This window comes from Maylandia zebra, linkage group LG14, assembly GCF_041146795.1.
Source record: "Maylandia zebra isolate NMK-2024a linkage group LG14, Mzebra_GT3a, whole genome shotgun sequence".
NCBI classification, from domain to species: Eukaryota; Metazoa; Chordata; class Actinopteri; order Cichliformes; family Cichlidae; genus Maylandia; species Maylandia zebra.
In genome coordinates, this window is record NC_135180.1 from 27027184 (window position 1) to 27046093 (window position 18910).

Below are 18910 nucleotides of genomic sequence, written 5' to 3' on the forward strand. Positions count from 1 at the left end.
ACCCAGACATTCACTAAATAAAAATAAATATTTATATAGTTACTGAAAGTCAAATTAAAAACTGCAGCTCATGCTCATCAGATCCTCCCCATGCACGCGCTCTGAGTCCGCCCCCTCCCACGCGCATGTCCGGAGATCCGGCGCATCCAGCAGCAGGAGACCTGTGGAGGAGGTAAAAACTTTATTTCCCGTGTGATTCTCTTTTTTTGTAAAACATGAAGATGGGAAAGACAGAAGCGGGCTGTGAGAAGTCCTCAGGTGTCCTGTAAGGTAGGCAAATATAAAACACAAACAAACGATGTTTTACACTTGTTGAGTTTGAAGTGGAAAGAAAGGAAGTGACACTCTCTGGAGATTTAAGGTAAACCTCTGCCACTCACGTTAATAGGTTAACATGAGACTTCTCAGGTGTGCTTCATTTAAAACCATTTTTTACTCTATGAAACGTTCATGTGCTTAAGTTTGCTCAGCCAAAGAAAACTTTTGCGTCCGCCCTGTTGCTGGTTATCTCTGAAGGAATCATCAGCTGCACAAAGACCAGACGATTCCTCGCGTTACTGTCCAGATGTCAAAGTTTAGTGTTAAAGTATCAGCATCTCTTTCTCTTGATAAACTTTTTTATATAAAAAAGAGCACACCAGCTAAAGTTTAGCACCACTGATAGAATATTTTTTTCTCAGGCACCCTTATTACTCTAAACATAATTTGGGTACTTATTAGAGTAACAGTAAATACGTGCCTGTGGCTCATTAATATATATGACTTGCTTATATCAATAGCATCAGTGTGTAAGCAGCTGTTCCCGTGGTTAAGGAGCTGCTTACTTTCCAACCTGACCTCCTTCTTCAAAAAAGTTCCCATATTCAGTATCCAGAAATTCACTGTGTGAGCTTCTATAAGATGTGACTATGAAACTACATACAAGCCAAAAAATAACAGGAGCCCCTGATTTGATCTTTAATATTGATGGTTTTGTAGGTTTAACCTTCTGTGTAAACCTTGTTAAACCTCCATCAGTCACATGATAGAACCATAGCAGTGCACTAGAAGTTTAAAGCAGCTTAAGGCAGCTATATACTTGGGTAAAGTAGAAAATATAGGAGCTACAGCTTTAACAATAACTCCTCTAATGGAATTATTTTCATTGCTTTAAATACTGGACCGGCTTCTGGTTTAAATTGGAAAAAATGGGCTCCACGTCACTCTTAATGAGAAGCCTGCTGCATAGACAGTGACCACCCTCATTAACTTCTAATGCAAACCCAGTCATTTGGTTCTATAAGCAGACCTGAAATATTAAAGAAACCACTTAGATCAGAGAAGAGCTTCTAGGTGTCACTGCTGGTAGTCCTTCAAGGGGTAAAGAGTTAAGGGTACAGCTCTAAACTTTGAGAACTTTACAGGATCTGAATTAACTGCTGTATACTTTGACAGAACCAGCAACCATTTCCACACCTGTCCGCTGAGAAAAGCAGGAGAAGGAACCATGATAGACCTGAGCCACCTGACGGAGGAGGAGCAGGCGATGATCATGACGGTGCTGAAGAGGGATGCTGAACTGAAGAAGGCAGAGGAGGAGAGAGTCAGGTTGAAATTTGAGTCTCAGTCACGTATGACGATATGAAGTCATATTTTTGGGCGTCCTTTAAGCCACTGTTTACTCGCGTGTCGCTGCTTGGCTCTGTTCTTGACATGCGCTGAGACATTTTGGGCTGACTCTTAAGTTAATGTCATGTTGTTGAGCTAATGTCATTTTATTGATTTAATAAGAACTCCCAAGTCCCTCTGTCACCCGTTCTGTGAGAAGAGGCCTTTGTCGGATCGTCAAAATAATATTTGTCTGCTCATAATCCAATAACACAGTAACAGCTTGGCTGGACACAGACGCTGCCTCCGTAGCTGAGAAACCTCAATGTGAGATGAGCAATTAGATTACAGCCAAGTCCACACGTGGGAGAGGATCATGCTGGTCTGATGGACAGGAATAGAAACCCTTAAAGGCCTCAGTGATGGGAGATGCATCAAGAGTGTCGAACGTGATGGGGAAAAGAAGTTTAATTTGGTCATATCTTTTTAGGACTTTTAAAACAATTGACATCTGCTGTTTCCCTGTCGTCTTAGCACCTTCGGGCGGGGTCAGAACTTCCTCACTGTGCATATTCAGGGTGTGTGAAGACAAACAAGAAGCTCACATCTTCTCTGGCCTCTCCCATGTCCTGAAACAAAAGTGCACACTTCGTCTTTCAAATTGCAACCACGCGTGCAAACTATCAAAAATCCCCGATGCTGTGTACCCTGTTTTGATTTCATTTTCAAAAATCGAGAATGCCATCAAACAGCGTGCTTTTTGTTGTGGCCTTAATGCAATTGGCCGGCCTGACTTTTTCCATCAGCGGGGGGCTGAATGCTCACTGTGTCTCGGCCAGTCTAGTGTAAAAGGATTAAGCCAACAGTCTGTAATAATGTGCTACCCTTTTTTCACATGACCACCGAGTTCCTCTGTGAAGGAGGAAAGATGAGTTGGAGCAGTCAGCTCAAGGCGGAGGAATTTTTTTGTTCCCTCTTTGATTCAATTTAAAGTTGATGGAAATGTTTTCCGAATTCCTGCACAGTAAAATCAGAAGCTTATCATTAGCTTAAGCTTAAATCTGAAAAATGCTTCACACGATTAAAAACACAAAAGAGAATTTGTGTTATGTTGATTGCATTGTGAACACCTTTAAAAGATTTTTGGGAGTTTGTCTGTCCTTTCTGCGCTCTTGGCTTTGTATTTCACCCCATATTTGCAGGTTAGTCCTGCTCAAACTGAATTAAAATGGTGTCAGATTTTTCATTCAGTGCAACCGAAAGCGAGCATTGTCTCGCTTTTGCTTTTTTTTGTGTCTGTAGCCATTCAGCAAGACGTGCCACTCAGCTAGGATTAACACACTGCATAAAAGAACTAGAAATTATACAGAAAAAACCTCTCCACTTGAGCGTTTTCACTTCATTTCTCTTTTGTGTATGTCTATTTTATTCTTTTTATTATATCCTAACAGGAAACTGGAGGACATAGTAAACAATACCTCCCAGTCTGACGCTAAACTGAAGTACCTGACAGGAGAGTGGTTTTACGAGGCCAAGTCACGCAGACACAGGGACAAGATCCACGGCTCGGAAATCATTCTGGCTTCCATGAAACAAGGAAAAGCGGCTAGTTTAGGTCTGCTCATTCTGCACTGTTCGCTAAGAGTTTTAAATGCACATTTCGTGCTCAGGGGAAAAAAACTTTTCCTCTTTTTGACCACAGCACCCTGTTATCACAACAGAGGCAAGTACAGATTTTACTGATCTGCTGGATTTAAATGTTTTAGCCTTTCGGAGGTAAATACATACAGAGTGCTGAGGTCAGAAATGAGGCCAGGAAAGAATTCCCTCTCAACGTGTGGTGAAAATCAGAATTATTCTGCTTCATCAACCTGGACAGTGTTGTTATTCACAGACTTTTCCAAACCTCTCTCTCCTGCAGATGGTTCTCTTAGACTTGACAGACCCAAGGTCGCGAGCAGTCGAGCTTCAGACATTGTTCCTCCACTGAAACCTGCCAGACAGCTGGAAGCAGAGCAGCCACAGCAGATTAGGTAAGCAGTTGTTTCCTATAGTGCTGTGCAATACTGCAAATGTTATTATGTCAACACAAAAAGGTTCAGGCATTTCTCATGTTTGAGGTCTATTCAATGATGTCCAAAACAAACTGTATATAAAAAAATTACAAGTATTGATCCTGCCGTGCTAATATCGATCTGATACCAGTACCAGCTTCACTGTGACTCGAGAAACAGACCGCGAAGGATGCGTTCACATGTAACGCTACCAGACACTGATATTATCACTTGAGGCTGAACCAGCTCTGTTTATCTCTCTCGTCACCCTGTCAGTGTGAATATGTACTCGGAGTCTTGTGACTCAGCCTGTGTAAACATAGGTGGTGCTGACAAGGAATACATCTGTTTTATAGCCAGGCAGCGGCTACTGTACCTTCTGGGCAAAGTGTTTAACTCGATAAAACTCTCAGAGCAATTACTCCGATTGGGACATTACGAGATGTTGTTGTTATGTTTGAAATTAAGTTATGCAAAAAAAAAATGTCAGGATCGTCCTATCCTGTGGTTCTAATTTGAATGAGAAGATTGTTTTTTATTGTAAGACCTTTTGTTAATATAAGACTGGATTAGTCACACAGTTGACTGTGTAGTGAAGTCACTTTGTGCCACACATTCAGCACACTTCTGTTATAGTGCAGTCAATATTTGACTTAGCCCCTCTCAGGTATTTGCACTCTGACAGTGTTGGTTTGCAGTGCATTTATTTCCCATTGCTTCGTTACATCACATGAGATTTAAACGCAGTTAAATGAATTGCATTAGATTAATTTAATTCAGCCACAACATAGACATGTCGCAAGTGTTGTCTCATATGTTTGCTCCTTTGATGTTTGGGTGGTTTGGATGGGCAGACATCTTTTGCTTCTTTAATGTCATTACTCTTTACTGTCGCGAGTCCCAGTCATGCACAGTGTTGTTTACATATTAGATTAAAAATACACCCATTTTTTTTTTTTTTATTCTTTTTTCCCAGTGATGCAGAAAAAGAGAATCAAAGTTCAGGGATTCGTTCCCCGAGAATGGTACGTGTTGAAAAACAGGCTGGACTTTCTTTTTTCCATTTCTTTTTTCCTGTTGTAGAGTTAACAGCGCATTTCATTCTTTTCTGTCTTCAAGCCGAGGCATAACCCTTTTAACCGTGCTTCCCTTGTTGTTGTTGAGCCTCCTGAAAATAATCATTACCTGTCAGCCAGTCGAGACCAGGAGTCACTGGAGACAGGTCTGAACTGAAATTTGAACATACAGATCTTTGCGGGGCTATCTGAGGGTATCCCGCAGTGAGCCTCTTATCTTTTCTGTCCTCAGAGCCCGTCTCTCCACTGAAGAATCACCCAGCAGGTGAGGCCAATCAGACATCAGAGGGCTCCTCTGTAGGTTTTAGGCCAGTGCCAAAGAAGAGGACCTTTCTCTCCAGACGTCCTCTCAGTCCGTCTGAAAGCAACGGCCTGGGGTTGGATGCTCAGCCGGGGTCAGCGGGGATTATTCCTACACCACGACGGAGGCTGCAGCGGGGATCCAGCGGGAGCTCTAATCAGTCTGGCCTGAAGAGCCAAGATGAAATGCCTCAAAGAAGTGCAGTGTCTAATCAGGTAGCCCGGTCATCCACATCTGCAGATGAAAACTCCTTGCAGTCACTGTGTGACAACTCTCAGGTTTCCTCCAATTCAAGTCTGGAAAGACAGAGAAACCCAGCTTCTATAACAAGAGACAGGTCAGTGGGAAACTTATACTGGGAACCTGTAATTAAACGTTTGCATCCTTCCACTGTAACTCACAACCTGTATATTTTCAGAGTGTCCAGATACACAAGAAGTGATGCGTCCACTGAGACGGGACCATCGCAGAGGAGTGAAGAACGAGATGACCAACCTCAAAGAGAGCTTCCACCTTTGAATTTTGTCACGCTGCCTACCACCAACATTCAGGACAAAGAAAACAACAGCCGTGTGGGGCCAGCGATGAGGCAGGAGGAGCTGAGTTTGCCCCAAAACATTGTGGGTAAGTTCAGTAACAAGGTACGACAGGGCAGGGCTTTCAGGCATGTATTCCTCTTTCAAGGATTGGAGGAGATGAAAAGAGGTGAAAGTTTAAAAAAAAAATGAATAAAATCAGAGAAAAGTCTGAAAAACTGACATTTTTTGGGGGGAAATATTGTTTTTTCATTCTTCATCTTTTATTTATCTTGTGACCCCGAGTGTATCTTCCATTCTGGTATTTTCCTCTGTTTGTCTGCTACAGACAGACGATTAATCTTTTTTTTCCCCACTTCAGCCAATGTCCAAAAATTTAACAGAAGATAATATATCGTAATTCCAGCAAATCCAATTTAACTCCACTGTGGACGACTATCTAACATACTGATTTTTAGCAAGTATAATAAACACAATATTCACCATTTGAATATTTAAGTACTAAGATTCAAGAATGAGCTCTAAACCATAATTAGGAAAATAAGATTATCTGAATGTATTGGGCAATAAAACAAATATAAGACACAATTAAAAGGGGCGATCGCCTGAATGAAAAATCGAGGGTTTGCTAAGGTCAGCAAGTTTTATCACCCTCTTAAAATGTTGTTAAAATGTTTTACTTTAGACTAAATATGAAATCACACTGCCATCAATATAGCAACACCGCAAAGTTATACTGCTATATGAGGTCCATTTCCCCTTCAGGGTCATCTTATTTTCCGCCTCTGCAAGCTTCCAGCACTCCTACAGTACGCAAGCACTCCTCATGCACTCACACATCTGTGATTTCACCAGAAATTTAACCTCAAATTCAGGTTTAAGGTAACCCGACATTCATGCCGGCGATCATCACCGGTGAAGGAGAGTCTAAACTTGAAGGCGACACATCAAATTAGGAGCTTATCTGAGAGAGAGTCAGTGTTTTGCTTTGTTTTTCACATTTTCTCTACTGTGTGCTGTGAATTTAGTGAGTCAATGTTGAACTCTCCTGTAATGTACCAGGGCAGCCGAAGGAGAACATTGCACCGGCTTATAACAGATAAAAGAAAGAGACAAATTCGGCTCCCACCAACTTAAAGATGAGAAATTTGAAGGTCAGAACCTTTGGGGGCCTTTAAACTTAACTTAATGTGTCAAAACTTCAGGAGATCCAGCAAGCATCACAGTGACAAGTGATTAGAACTTGACTTCTGTAGAGTGACTTTAAAAACACAGGAGTGCTGGAATAAGTCCAGAGGTGAACAAGGAGAAGACCTTGAAGGGCAGAGAGCTGAAATTGAAGTCAGAAATGCTTTTTCCTCAGTGGGTTGTAGCGCTCTTTGGTCACACCTTGTACACTAATACTGTTTTATTTATTCATTAAATTGATGTTGTAATCCCGCCGCTTATTGAAGTAGAGCCAAGTATCTAATTCTATTTCCCCACGTTGCTTTTTAGATCCAGATCTCCCTGTATCCTATGATCTCAACTTCGTTGATAAGTCTCATCAGCAAACCCAGAGGTCAAATCATGCAAATGTGTTTAAGCTATCCACTCAGGCCACCAGTCCCACTGGTGAGGATGAGGAATCCATTGCAAAGGTGCTGGAGTGGTTCAGCCGCAGCACGGACAGCAGCGATTGGCTAAATTCAGACGATCCAGTGGTTACAAAGAGCCCTGACAAACATGTGGAAGTTAGTAGATTAAGAGCTGAGGATTTATTGTCGAAAGATGCTGTGGATATGATAAGTGACAGGAAAAAGGAAACGCTTGAAACAAAGAGGAATCATTTACAAAGACAGATCAACAATGACAAAGAGCTTAGAGCCGCTGACAGAAGAGGCAGCAAGGAAGTGATTGAATCACAAGAGGAGGTGAAGACGGGTACCAGAGAGAGAATGCATTCACAAGATGTGAAAGACGATGCCGATGAAAGCCAACCACCTAAAATTTCTCATCTGAAGTCGTTCTGGGAGAAAAGCAATACAGGCCCTAAAATACTCATTGGGAAGTCGGTCTCGTCTGGCGACAAAGGTCAAAAATCTGCTCAGCTGACGACAGAGAAAAGGTCTGATATGGCGTTGGTTCCTGGAATATACAGCGGGAATGAGATTTATGATAAATACGCTTCAAATCCAAGTGATGAAAGAGAGCAGCAGCTGCTAATCACTACAGATGTAGGAGAGAGTGTTCATTTAAATAACCACCAGCAAGCAGACAATCTGGTGATTAATTTGCCCCAAGAGGGTAATGATGATTCAACATACAAGTCAGATTATTTGATGTTGCTGTCCAGTGAGAGAAGAGGTTCAGATGCTGAGGTTTTTTGCACAACAAGAGCACCGGCAAGGACGGCCATCAGTCCAGAGTCTGAGAGCATCTTTTTAATCAAACCTGACAGCTTTTCTGAACCAAGAGAAGTCCTGCTGCCAGAAGAGCTCTCAAAAAGTCTCCCCGTGTCTCAGCTGGATACAGACCTTCTAACAAGGGCCAGCCTGGATTCTGAGAAGCTCTGTTTAACCAGAAACAATGTGTACATGGACTATAAGCAACCTGGGAATGATGTGCAGATCACCACAAAAGCACAAATTCAAAGAGGTTCAGGTGAGGATAAAAGCATTCATTCGAGCATGTCTCCAAAAAGAAAAGAGGACTCATCCAATAAAGACAGGACTAACAGTCCTCATCTAAATAGGCAGGCGTTGCAAAACCAAGAAAGCACTGCAGAGCGAATAAAGCAGCTCAAATCCTTCTGGGAGCAGGAGAGGAACAAGCCCATGTTTTATACCGGCAAACCTAGAGCTTTCGGAGATGGTAAGGTGGCTCGTGGAGCAAATCAGGCGAAACTGAATAAAAGATTCACAAAATCAGAATATGACCTGAGGTCAATTGGCAATGAGTCAGGCAGTGACGATGAAAACTATGACAAAAATCATCAAAATTTTTCTATTATGCCGCTGAATCAGAGAATAGACAAGCTGTCTCCGAGCCTCGGCACAAGCCGGGCCCAGTTTAACACTCTACGCGAGTTCTGGGATGAGGCCACATCAGACTCCAAGGGATCATTTTCCTTTGACAAACCCAAAAGCCCCAAAAGGAAAGAGGGAATAAGTGCTCAGCTGTCGTCTCAGGACGTAAAGGTTGTTGATCCAGAGATTTACAGACTATCCTCTGCTGTCGAGAAAACAAGACCAGCCGTGATGAAATCATCTCCACCTCCTCTGAATCGATCAAAGTCGCCACATGACAGACAGACGGGCTCTGGGTCCAGAGCACTGGGTGATGGCAAAAACAACCCACCTAATTATAACTCAACTGAGTCAGGCCAACAAAGATTGTCCAGAAAGAGCTCAAAAGATTCCAGCAGAGAGGAGAAAACTTCAAAACCACAAAACAGCTCAGGAAAAGAGAGTCGTATTCCTAAGAGCAGAAAAGACAGCTTTGGTTGTTCGAGCAGTCGGGGTAATTCTATGCGCCGCGCCACCAGCATGTTCGCTTTGAGCATTCCCGATGAAAAAGATCAAAGCAAACTGAAAATGGATGTCAGCCCTGTTCACTCTCAGAGCAGAAAGCAAAGGCAGAACCCTGAGAAAGCTATAGTGCCGAGACGATCAGAGGAAACGGAGGCTCTGACTCCACGAGCACGCGCCTTTGTTCCTAGAGACTACCGGCACTACCTGGGGATGACGGATAAGACCAGCGTCCACACCTCACTCGCTCCGGCCGTGAAGGACGAGGGGTCAGAGGGCAAATCTGGGTATGAACTGGATCTGACTGGGCCGGTGAGGGCCAGCACACCGGTTAGCTCTGAGGAGCGATACAGCAGGAAGGTCAACAAGATGAGTCAACGCCCCCTGTGGGCAAACTACAGCAGCTCAGACACTGGCCAGGAGTCCTCTGTGAGCAGCACGTCAGAAACCTGGTCCAACTCGAGAAACAGTTCAAATCGTAAGCACCAGTTTTCAATCTGATGTTTTTACTTTCTACTGCAACTCAAAACAAGAACTTCTCTCTAAAATACATGTCGTCATAAAGTGTTTTTTTCTTTCCTTCAGCTACAGTTATGCTTGAGAAAATAGTGGTTGAACAGTGCACTGCAACTGCTATGACCTTGTGATATCGTTACCTTTTGAAATGGGTCATTTGAATAGCCCAGACAGAGACTGTCTATAAGTAGAATACAACCAGCAGTCCCTGCTTCAGAGAGACGCATCGCAGACCAGGTGTGCTCATGTAAATTACAGTAAATCCAAGGTGGCCCGGGATTGTTTGAAGATGGATTATCCTCGCGTCAGGTGATCTGTAGCAACCTATGGGTGACATCTGCAAATAGTACCAGTGGGTTGCTGGAAACATTTAAAGAAATTGAAATGAATTAGTTTGCATAAAATAAACCAGAAAATAAATAAACGAGCATCCCTCCCATTCATCGCAAATATCAATCTAATTTTTTTCAACAGCTGTTTTGTGTAGGTCGTACTCCTGTGTGTACACTCCGATACAGTTTGTCATCATGGCTTGGATCCAGCTGTGTCCTTGACATTGTGTCCGTGTCGGGTTATCTGTGTTGGCAACAGCAAATCTCAGTAAACAGACTGTGTACCTGCAGTCAGCTGTCTGTGTTTAATTTGTGGGCTGGGTAACTTAATTAAAAAGCAAAAACAAAACAACATTTCACCAACAGTAGTTTTATAGTGCTATATAGTATTCTTCAAACCTCAAACCTTGAATTGTTTAAAGGTTAATTTCTTTTCTTTTGTATTTTCATTATTACCTCATTGTAAACCTCAAACTTCAAATACTTCGATTTTCATTTGTGGATTCAAAGTAAATGGAGCTGCAATAATCAGCTGATCAAAAGCTGTTTCATAATCAGCTGTCAAAGATTAGCAGATTAGCCTCTTGTCTTTGCATTGCAATGCCGTTAACCGAAAAACACTGTAGTGGGATACTGTGATTGCCATTTTTCACATGCTTCTGGGTTTTTTTTCCTAGAACAGTTTAAAAATATTTCAGACTATTTATCATTCAAATAAGAATAGATAAACCTTATTTATACCTTTTGTCAAGTCTAAAAGTTTCCTCCACGCATCCAGGATCCAGACGACAGCCATTAATCAGTGCCCTTAATTTGCTTCATGGTGCTTTCTCAGCTTTCAAGACCATTAATCAGTTAATCAGAGCGTTTTCCGCTGATTGCAGGTGAAAATGATGACTGTGACCAAAATCCTGTAAGGAAAGCACTGCGGCGAGCAGAAGCACGGCCCAAAAATCTGGCTAAAAGTATGGAGGATATCACCACATCATTATCACCACGTGAGCATGTTCTCAATGCTAAAGCCCGAATCTTCCATTTGTAGACACAATTTGAGATGACTGTAATTCTGTTTCTCCAAGGACAAGAAAGAAGACAGGACTCAACTTCTGACCTCAGGCGCGTTAACGATGGTAGAAACTGCCTTTTTCCTTTCAGAAAGGATTTTATTGCCAAATGTTGAGCAGATTTACAACATTAGGAACTTTATGCGAGACATGATAAGACAAATACTTATCTTATTTTATCCTTCTGAGAACCAAGGGAAAAAAGTATCTCTCAGTTTAACTTTTTCTCTGATTTTTGTGTCTACTACAGAGGACATGCATAATTAGGCTGGGTCTCCGGAGGATATACATTTTCTTGCGATCATAGCGGAAATTTAATCAGTATTTTAATCTTCTGCTTCCCAACTAACCACGCTCTAGCTTCTGTTATCGCATCACCCTCCTCGGCCTTATTTTCGGATCCAGACCACCTGAAGAAGATGAGCAAATCAGTTCCTTCATTCTTACAGAAGGAGGTAAAATGACTTCTTGCATCTTTTAGTCCTGTAGAAAAAAGCCTGCACTGCATCTTCGAGCACAGAGCTTTGTTTGCTGTCTGTGTTGTAGGATCCTGGCGAAACCACTGACTCCACCTGCGAGGACAGTTACCCCCGAGAAAGACTAATAATGGGCAGCTCAATGTCTAACCTCACCATCTCTTCTGGCAGGCCGTCTGTGTCTTCTGTATGTTTATACACAGCAGAATGCATCGCTTTGCATGCGCATTTTTCCCATTCACTTATCTCTCACTTTAACTGCGCTGCTTCTTGGCTTTAAGCTGAACTAGAGAAACCTTTTTCCACAACAAAAGCTTTAAATTAACAATACAGGTGTACTGAAGGCTGCATTCCACTTAGCATTCATGCTATTGCTGGCACAGCCGCCAACATGTCGTGGCCTACAGTGATACACTGACCTCATTCTTTTGTAAACTTTGTTTAATATGAGCATTAATCATCAGTTTTCTTATACTTTGAATATTATGTGAAGTAGAATATCTCCAGTTGTATTGATACTGACATAAATAAATGTTTCTACCACCACTGCCCCCATGTCGGGATGACAGCCAGAATCAGAAAGATCCCAAAGCTGCCAAGCATCTGTGCACTGCACCTCAGCTGAACAGTGGGAGGCTAACCAGACGTGAGCAGATGTGCATTAGCTAAACAAAGTTGGTCTTCAGCCAAATCTTCATTAGTGAACACTTTTAATCAAGCGTAAATTTAAATTTTGTTGTGATTTTACCACTTCTCAGGCCTTAGGAAGCTCCAGTGAGCCCTGGAGCAACAAATACTGAAATGCTGAGTGAGATATGAGGTTTGTCAAGTAGGGCTTTTTTTAAAGCTTATCCATAGAGATGATTTTAAAGGAGAAAACTGATAGCTCTAAAAGAAATTTGAATCCTCCCCACACCTTAGTGCAGTTCACAGCAACTTTCCAGCGCTAAGGTTTGTAGCACTGATCAGGTCAAAGTATAGAAAAGTGCACTAACAAGAACTCCGGTCACTGTTTGTACCTCACACATTCCTTCTCCGTCTGTACCTGCTGCACAATAAAACTCAATAACCAAAAGCTCAAACATGCATGCATCAGACCGTCTTCTGCTTTGTTTTATAATAAACAATGTTTATCTTCATGTTTGCGTATGCTTTCAGCTAAGTGGAAGTGTGATGACCATGTACAGTGCAGACTTTGCGAATGTGGAGGTCCAGGGAAGCATCCAGTTCTCCATCAACTACGTCCAGCGGCTCAGAGAGTTTCATATTTTTGTGGCCGAGTGCCGAGACTTGGCTGCTGTAGATCCGAAAAGGGGCCGCTCAGATCCGTGAGTGCTACTTCCATACTAGATTATAAACCAATGAAAGGAAACGTGATATTCCTGCATCATGTTTTCACCTGTCCCCACCAAAAAAGGACTCCAGGTTTCTTTTAAGTCACTGTAAAATAATAAAGAGGGGCATATACAGAGTATTGACTGTATATAAGAGATGGCTGTAGCCACTATAGCACTAGCATTTACCTGCAATATAGCAAAGTGGCAAGGTCAGAACAACAGTACATGTGGTTCATGATGTTTCCTCAGCTTTCACTAGAAACTTGAAGTATAAGAAAGTTTGTTTTTTTTCTTAACTTATTGTATTTATCCATTTCTACTATATTCTGTCACCATATCACACAAAAGTTATTATTCATTTTAGCCCATTTTTGGCCACTAACTGTGACTACTTCCTCCATATATTCTGTAAGATTTGTTTTCTTTCCTTTTAAGGTATGTCAAGAGCTACCTGGCGCCCGATAAAGCTAATCTCGGAAAGAGGAAAACATCGGTAAAAAAGAAGACGTTAAACCCGACTTTTAACGAGATCCTCAGAGTAAGAATATGTGGATATTTTACCAACACACAAATATTCCCACACCGTAAATCTTGCCTGACAGCAAATAAAAGCGCCCTGCTCTTTCCTATCCTCCCAGTATCGAGTTCGCATGGAGTATCTCAGGACCCAGACACTCATTCTTTCTGTTTGGCATCATGACACGTTTGGCAAGAACAGTTTCCTGGGCGAGGTAGACGTGGAGCTGTCTAAGTGGGACTTTGACCACACCCAGATGAACTACTTAGCCCTGAAAGCCAGGGTAAGAAAAAAAGATAAACACACACAAAGGCTTCTTTATCTGCGACATTGTTTTCTCATCGCATAACGCCGGTTTATCTGGAGAATGTGGTCCGTCCGCTCATTTATTTTCCAGAGTCTTGTTTGAGTTGGTTATATCAGCTGTCACATGATGAAGTTTTTGGGTGTTTATGTAATGTCTCCCGTGTCTTAGACGACGCCCACGCTAGCGCCATCAAATGACCGAGGAGAGATGAAACTAGCCATACGTTTCCTGCCACAGATCATCCACAGCGAAGGTCTGCAAGTAATCCTCCTCTGTTTTTTATATTAGATTAGCAGTATTGTTTACAGTAGCACAGCAGCCTCTCTCACCTGTTTGTCAAAGCTTCTGTTATTCTGACATAGAGCCAATCAGAAGAAAGTCGGGTTAAAGGGAGACGTGTTAAAAAAGACTTGTGTAACACCCTGTCCTCACATACATGGGTATTTTTCTTTGCATTTTGACTTTTGAAAAACTTTTTTTGGCTGAAGATTTTCATACTCTGCATTTCCTTCTGTGCGAGGAAACAGATTTTGTCCTATAACGTCAAAGGCATGTGCCTTTTTTCCTTTTCTGACATCAGACTGCACAACACATCATTTGTTTTATATGAGGCGATTTCCTGCAGTGGCAGACAAAGGGGCGACCGTGGCTCAGGGGGTTGGGAATCGCATCTGTAACCGGAAGGTCGCCGGTTCGATCCCTGGGCTCTCTGTCCTGGTCGTTGTGTCTTTGGGCAAGACACTTTACCCTACTTGCCTACTGGTGTTGGCCAGAGGGGCCGATGGCGCGATATGGCAGCCTCGCTTCTGTCAGTCTGCCCCAGGGCAGCTGTGGCTACAACTGTAGCTTGCCTCCACCAGTGTATGAATGTGAGAGTGAATGAATAGTGGTATTGTAAAGCGCTTTGGGTGCCTTGAAAAGCGCTATATAAATCCAATCCATTATTATTATTATTAAAGGCAAGATTTTAATATCTGCAGTTGCATGAATAGAATATGGATGTCAGTGTTTCCCCTGATGTTTAGGAGAAGTTGAACCTCACTCTTGAGTCAAATGTAAAACTCAAGCCTTCCGCTTGGCTTCTGATTGGCCAAGATTTCTACATCACCAAATGCTTGATGTTTTTAATCTGGATGGAGATATTTTTCACAGTGCTTCTGTTTTTTCTTAAAATGATGAAAGTTGACACCTGCCCATCTAAAAACAAACAAACCATGTAATGTGAACGATAAATAAGAATTATTTTGAACTTTTAATCATGTATGAGTATAAAGGTGGAGTTCTTAAGGAACTCTTTGTTTTGAGTGACCTAGCCAAAGTTTGGACTTAAATCTGATTGGTGTGACCTTAAAAGCCTTTTCATGCTTTAAAACCTTCAACTGTGGCTTGCTTAAAACAATTCTGCAAAGACGAACGAGCCTGAATTCCTCCACAGTGATATGAAAGGCTTATTACCAGTTATCACAAACGCTCGATTGCAGTTCTTGCTGACACGGGTGCCAGAACTAGTTATTAGATTTAGGGGTGTAATTACTTTGCCAGGTAGGTTGGTAAACTCGCCCAGAAGGGTGATGACAATATCCCATCAGCCTTTTGCAGCAGAGGAGTAAAAACTGCATTTTGTATTTCCTTGGGTTATATTTGTCTAATATTTAAAATGTGTTTGATCTGAAACGTTTAACAAATATGACAAATATGTAACAAACCAAAGAAATCGTGCACAGTAAATACTTTTTCACAGCACTATAGCTGACTATCACTGTACAAAGTGTGTGCAAGAATCAACCTAGATTACCAGTTAAATAAAAGCAGGAAAGAAAAGCATCATTTAAATCCAGTAATAAAATGTTATGTATTAACCTCCCTTACTGCAGTATGTTTTAGTTTTTAAGTTCAGTCTTATACTTGTGTAGAAATACCAGAGTCATAAAAATGTAATGTCATTTTCTTTAAAGGTGTAGCTAAAGACAGTTGCAGCACTGGAGAGATTCACATTTGGGTGAAAGAATGCAAGAACCTGCCTCTAATCAGGGCTACCATCGACCCATATGTAAAGTGGTATGCACAGCTGATTCATCTCAAGTTAGTTATTTAAGGGGTTCTTCTGTATTAGTCACGACATGTTTTCTTCTGCCCGCTCATTTGAAGCTTCGTCCTGCCAGACACGAGCAGGAAAAGTCGCCAGAAGACGCGTGTGCTGCGGAGGACGGTGGATCCGGTGTTTAACCACACGATGGTGTATGATGGCATCAGAGAGGCTGATCTAACAGAGGCATGCGTGGAGCTCACTGTGTGGGACCGAGACAGGCTCGCAAGCAACCTGCTGGGGGGCCTGAGGCTGGGGACTGGAACAGGTAGGCTACTGATGGAAGAAGTACTTATGAAAATACGCAACCTGATGAGATACACTCAGCGGCCGCTTCATTAGGTACACCTGTTCAAGCACTGCAAATGCAAATATTGTATTGGCGACACATGGTATCAGCTCGGTGCTTTCAGTCGTGTAGACATCATGAAGACAACCTCTGTTAGATGGGATAGACAAAGTTTCCAGCTGTTGTGAAGTTATTGGAGCTTTGATGTTTACATTATGAGTGAAAGCAGTAAGACTTGCTCATTTTAGTATATATATATGTGAAATGTCTTTAATCTTCAATGCTTTGATCATTCTTGTTGGCTGGTTGCATGCACAGCCTTTATAGTCTGCGAAACATAAAAGTGTGCAGAATGTAATTTTCAAAAACAGAATGACATAATGTGAGTAGTGTTTCTAGATCAAAGTGTGTAGAAAGAAAACAAAGGCTTTATATGATGTAGATAAGAGCTAATTATTCTAAGAAATTTAACAGTTTCATGCTGGAAAGATGATTTTTTTTTTTTTTTTGGTGCTTTTTTTGTCTCTCTCTCTCTGTAGGCAGAAGTTACGGAGCAGTGGTGGACTGGATGGACTCGAGTCCTTATGAGGTGGCGCTGTGGGAGCGCATGATGGCTACCCCGAATGAATGGGTGGAAGCCGTACTCCCGCTGAGAATGCTGAACTCTGCAAAAACCGCTTTCAAATAAATATCTCAAACTGTGACGAGATTACAGACGAGTATAAAGTAAAACTGCTTTTACATTTCAAAGTTTAAAAATAAATGAAAGGCAGCGGAGTGAAACACTGGAGTCATCAGTTTGGCAGAAATTTTACAGAAACCTGTGGGCCACCCAGCATAAAGGTGGTATGAACAGTTAGAGAAACCTCTGGAGGGTGAGTTTTGTTTTTAGACTCATATTCTTACACAGCTATGAGAATTAAGAAGAGGATCGACCAATGCCGACATTATTTTTATAATTCCAGCACCTTAAAGTTGTTTGTTCTGTTCTAATGCGACACAGTAACATCACTTTCACCTGGTCTTTTGCCGAACATTAATAAGACACTGGGTATTTTTTATTTGTATTGTTATTTGGAAGAACTTACACTTAGTATATACCACAAGTTATCAATGTTATATCACCTGGAAGTGCCAATATAGCCTTTGTTTACTTAGCTGAGTCTTCAGAAAACATGGCTTCTTGGACTAACAATTATTGACAGTATTTTCAAAAATATAATTCAATCCAAAGACAGATCTCACGTGTGATGAACTGTTAAAGTGCCGTGTTAATTATATTAACCACAAGTGCAATAAAAGACATTTAATACAGATCATTTGAACAAGTCTGTCTTTTTTAATTGTTCAGTAAATTATAAGAAATTTAACATTTAACAGCAGGTTTTTCTTAGTGTTTTTTGTTGAGCTCTGAAATATCTCAACTGTTTTTGTACAACCGTTACAGATGACAACAAGCCAGTGCACTTCTACTGCCGGTCCCAGGCTCAGATAAATGTGGAGGGTTGTCAGTGAAGGTATTTTGTGTAAACTCTATGCTACTGTTGGACAAAACCAAAGGAGGAGGAGTGGGGTGGCGGGTGCTTGGAGGCAGTGAGAGAGAAGGAAAGGTTGGTGTATAGAGGTGGTAGTAGGGATTTTAAAAGTAGCTTTAAATGTAGAGAATTAGCTTATGTGATGTGGAGTCCTACAGAGGTGTAGGTATGCGCTGGAGAAACAAGGAATAAAGGTCAGTTGAAGCGAGAGAGGGTATACGCATCGATAAGAGGGAAGCTGTCATGGTCTGGCAGAGGCAGACTGTATGGAGTGACGCAGAGGACCCAAAATGCAGACAAAATAGAACGTGGAACAAAACTTGAATTAACAAAAAGCGAGCTGTTTAATGAGGCTGGTAAAAAAGGTACAAACAAAGGGCAAGGCAAACTGAAATAAAACTAAGATTAACCTAAACTGGGAGAACTAAACAAACAACATGAACCATGGCATGGCGAACAAGGCGTGAACAACAGACAACCTAACAAAGAATGAACAGAAACACAGACTAAATACACACAAGGGTAATTAGGGGAAGTGGAAACACATGGGGAAACAGCTGACACTAGTCATAACTAGACATAACAAGACAAAGGAAGCAAAGCTGACTACACTGACATAGGACACAGACCTTCAAAATAAAACAGGAAACATGAGACGCGGACAAGACAATATAAACTTGACAACATAAGACTGAAACAGGGAGAGGGAAACTTAAATACAGGGGTAGAAAACACAAAGAGAAACTAATAAACAAATGAACTTAGCTACCCTACAGAACTTAAACATCCAAATAAACTAAAACTCAAAACGCTGGGTCAACAGACCCAGGAACGCGACAGAAGCAGGTGTAACAATGAAGTAGCAGAACTGGGTGAGTGGGTGGAGACGAGCATCAGCAGTGATTTGTGACAGAAGGACAGATATGATGTATGGTTTGGAGACGGTGGCACTGATAAAAAAGACAGGAGGCTGGGATGATGTCAAGATATTCATTTAAAGTGACCGGGAAGGACATGGAAAGGAGTATTTCAGAGGCTCAGCTCAAGTTGAGTGGTTTGGCAACAAAGTTCCATTTTCTCATGCTGAATAAATGTCAGGTTAACTTGTTCATAGATTAACTTTTGTTTTGGATCCACCGTCAATAAACTTTAACTTCTCTTGATGTTTCTGACAAATTACCTGCAAATGTTGAAACGGGTTAATATTCTAAACCTACATACAGGACAGACGCGTACAGAGCAGTATGCACATCAGCAGGTAAACCTTTGTTGTTGTTGTTTTGTCATTTTGTTAACAGCAAGAAAGTTAAAATAATATTCCTTATTTTCCAACCCCAGTTTATAATATGGAACATTTAACATTGAATTCAATGTAATCCAACTGCTAA

At 41.6% G+C, this 18910-nt stretch overlaps 1 protein-coding gene and 1 long non-coding RNA gene across 6 annotated transcripts; one reads left to right on the forward strand and one right to left on the reverse strand.

Moving 5' to 3' along the window:
- Positions 1-38: 38 nt before the first annotated feature.
- On the reverse strand, positions 39-4960 carry LOC143412478 (uncharacterized). Of its 2 annotated transcripts, none has more exons than XR_013092974.1 (3): positions 4827-4960; positions 3494-3591; positions 39-161 (listed from the first exon to the last, which is right to left on the reverse strand). It is a non-coding gene; the product is annotated as an uncharacterized LOC143412478 (long non-coding RNA). The 2 variants fall into 2 exon arrangements; XR_013092973.1 differs by lacking the exon at positions 39-161 and adding an exon at positions 1935-2216.
- sytl2b (synaptotagmin-like 2b) lies at positions 102-17301 on the forward strand. 4 transcript variants are annotated; one of them, XM_004558111.1, is made up of 20 exons: positions 102-172; positions 1435-1587; positions 3039-3202; positions 3509-3620; positions 4618-4666; positions 4761-4863; positions 4950-5355; positions 5437-5642; positions 7052-9541; positions 10796-10909; positions 10991-11041; positions 11336-11430; positions 11522-11638; positions 12610-12779; positions 13224-13326; positions 13427-13588; positions 13781-13865; positions 15568-15670; positions 15761-15966; positions 16527-17301. In XM_004558111.1, exons 1-20 carry the CDS (start codon positions 126-128, stop codon positions 16673-16675), a joined length of 5085 nt encoding a protein of 1694 aa, XP_004558168.1. In that variant the 5' UTR covers positions 102-125; the 3' UTR covers positions 16676-17301. The 4 variants fall into 4 exon arrangements, with proteins under 4 accessions (XP_004558168.1, XP_076729394.1, XP_012776494.1 ...); XM_004558112.3 differs by having other exon boundaries at positions 156-270; XM_076873279.1 differs by lacking the exon at positions 11522-11638.
- The last annotated feature ends 1609 nt before the right edge of the window (positions 17302-18910 follow it).

Excerpts from the sequence above, each read along its gene's own strand:
- sytl2b (XM_004558111.1), top strand. The coding sequence starts at position 126 with ATGTCCGGAGATCCGGCGCATCCAGCAGCAGGAGACCTGTGGAGGAG. Across the intron at positions 1,588-3,038 it reads GCAGAGGAGGAGAGAGTCAG|GAAACTGGAGGACATAGTAA; the intron begins GTTGAAATTTGA and ends ATATCCTAACAG. Across the intron at positions 13,589-13,780 it reads ACTTAGCCCTGAAAGCCAGG|ACGACGCCCACGCTAGCGCC; the intron begins GTAAGAAAAAAA and ends CCCGTGTCTTAG.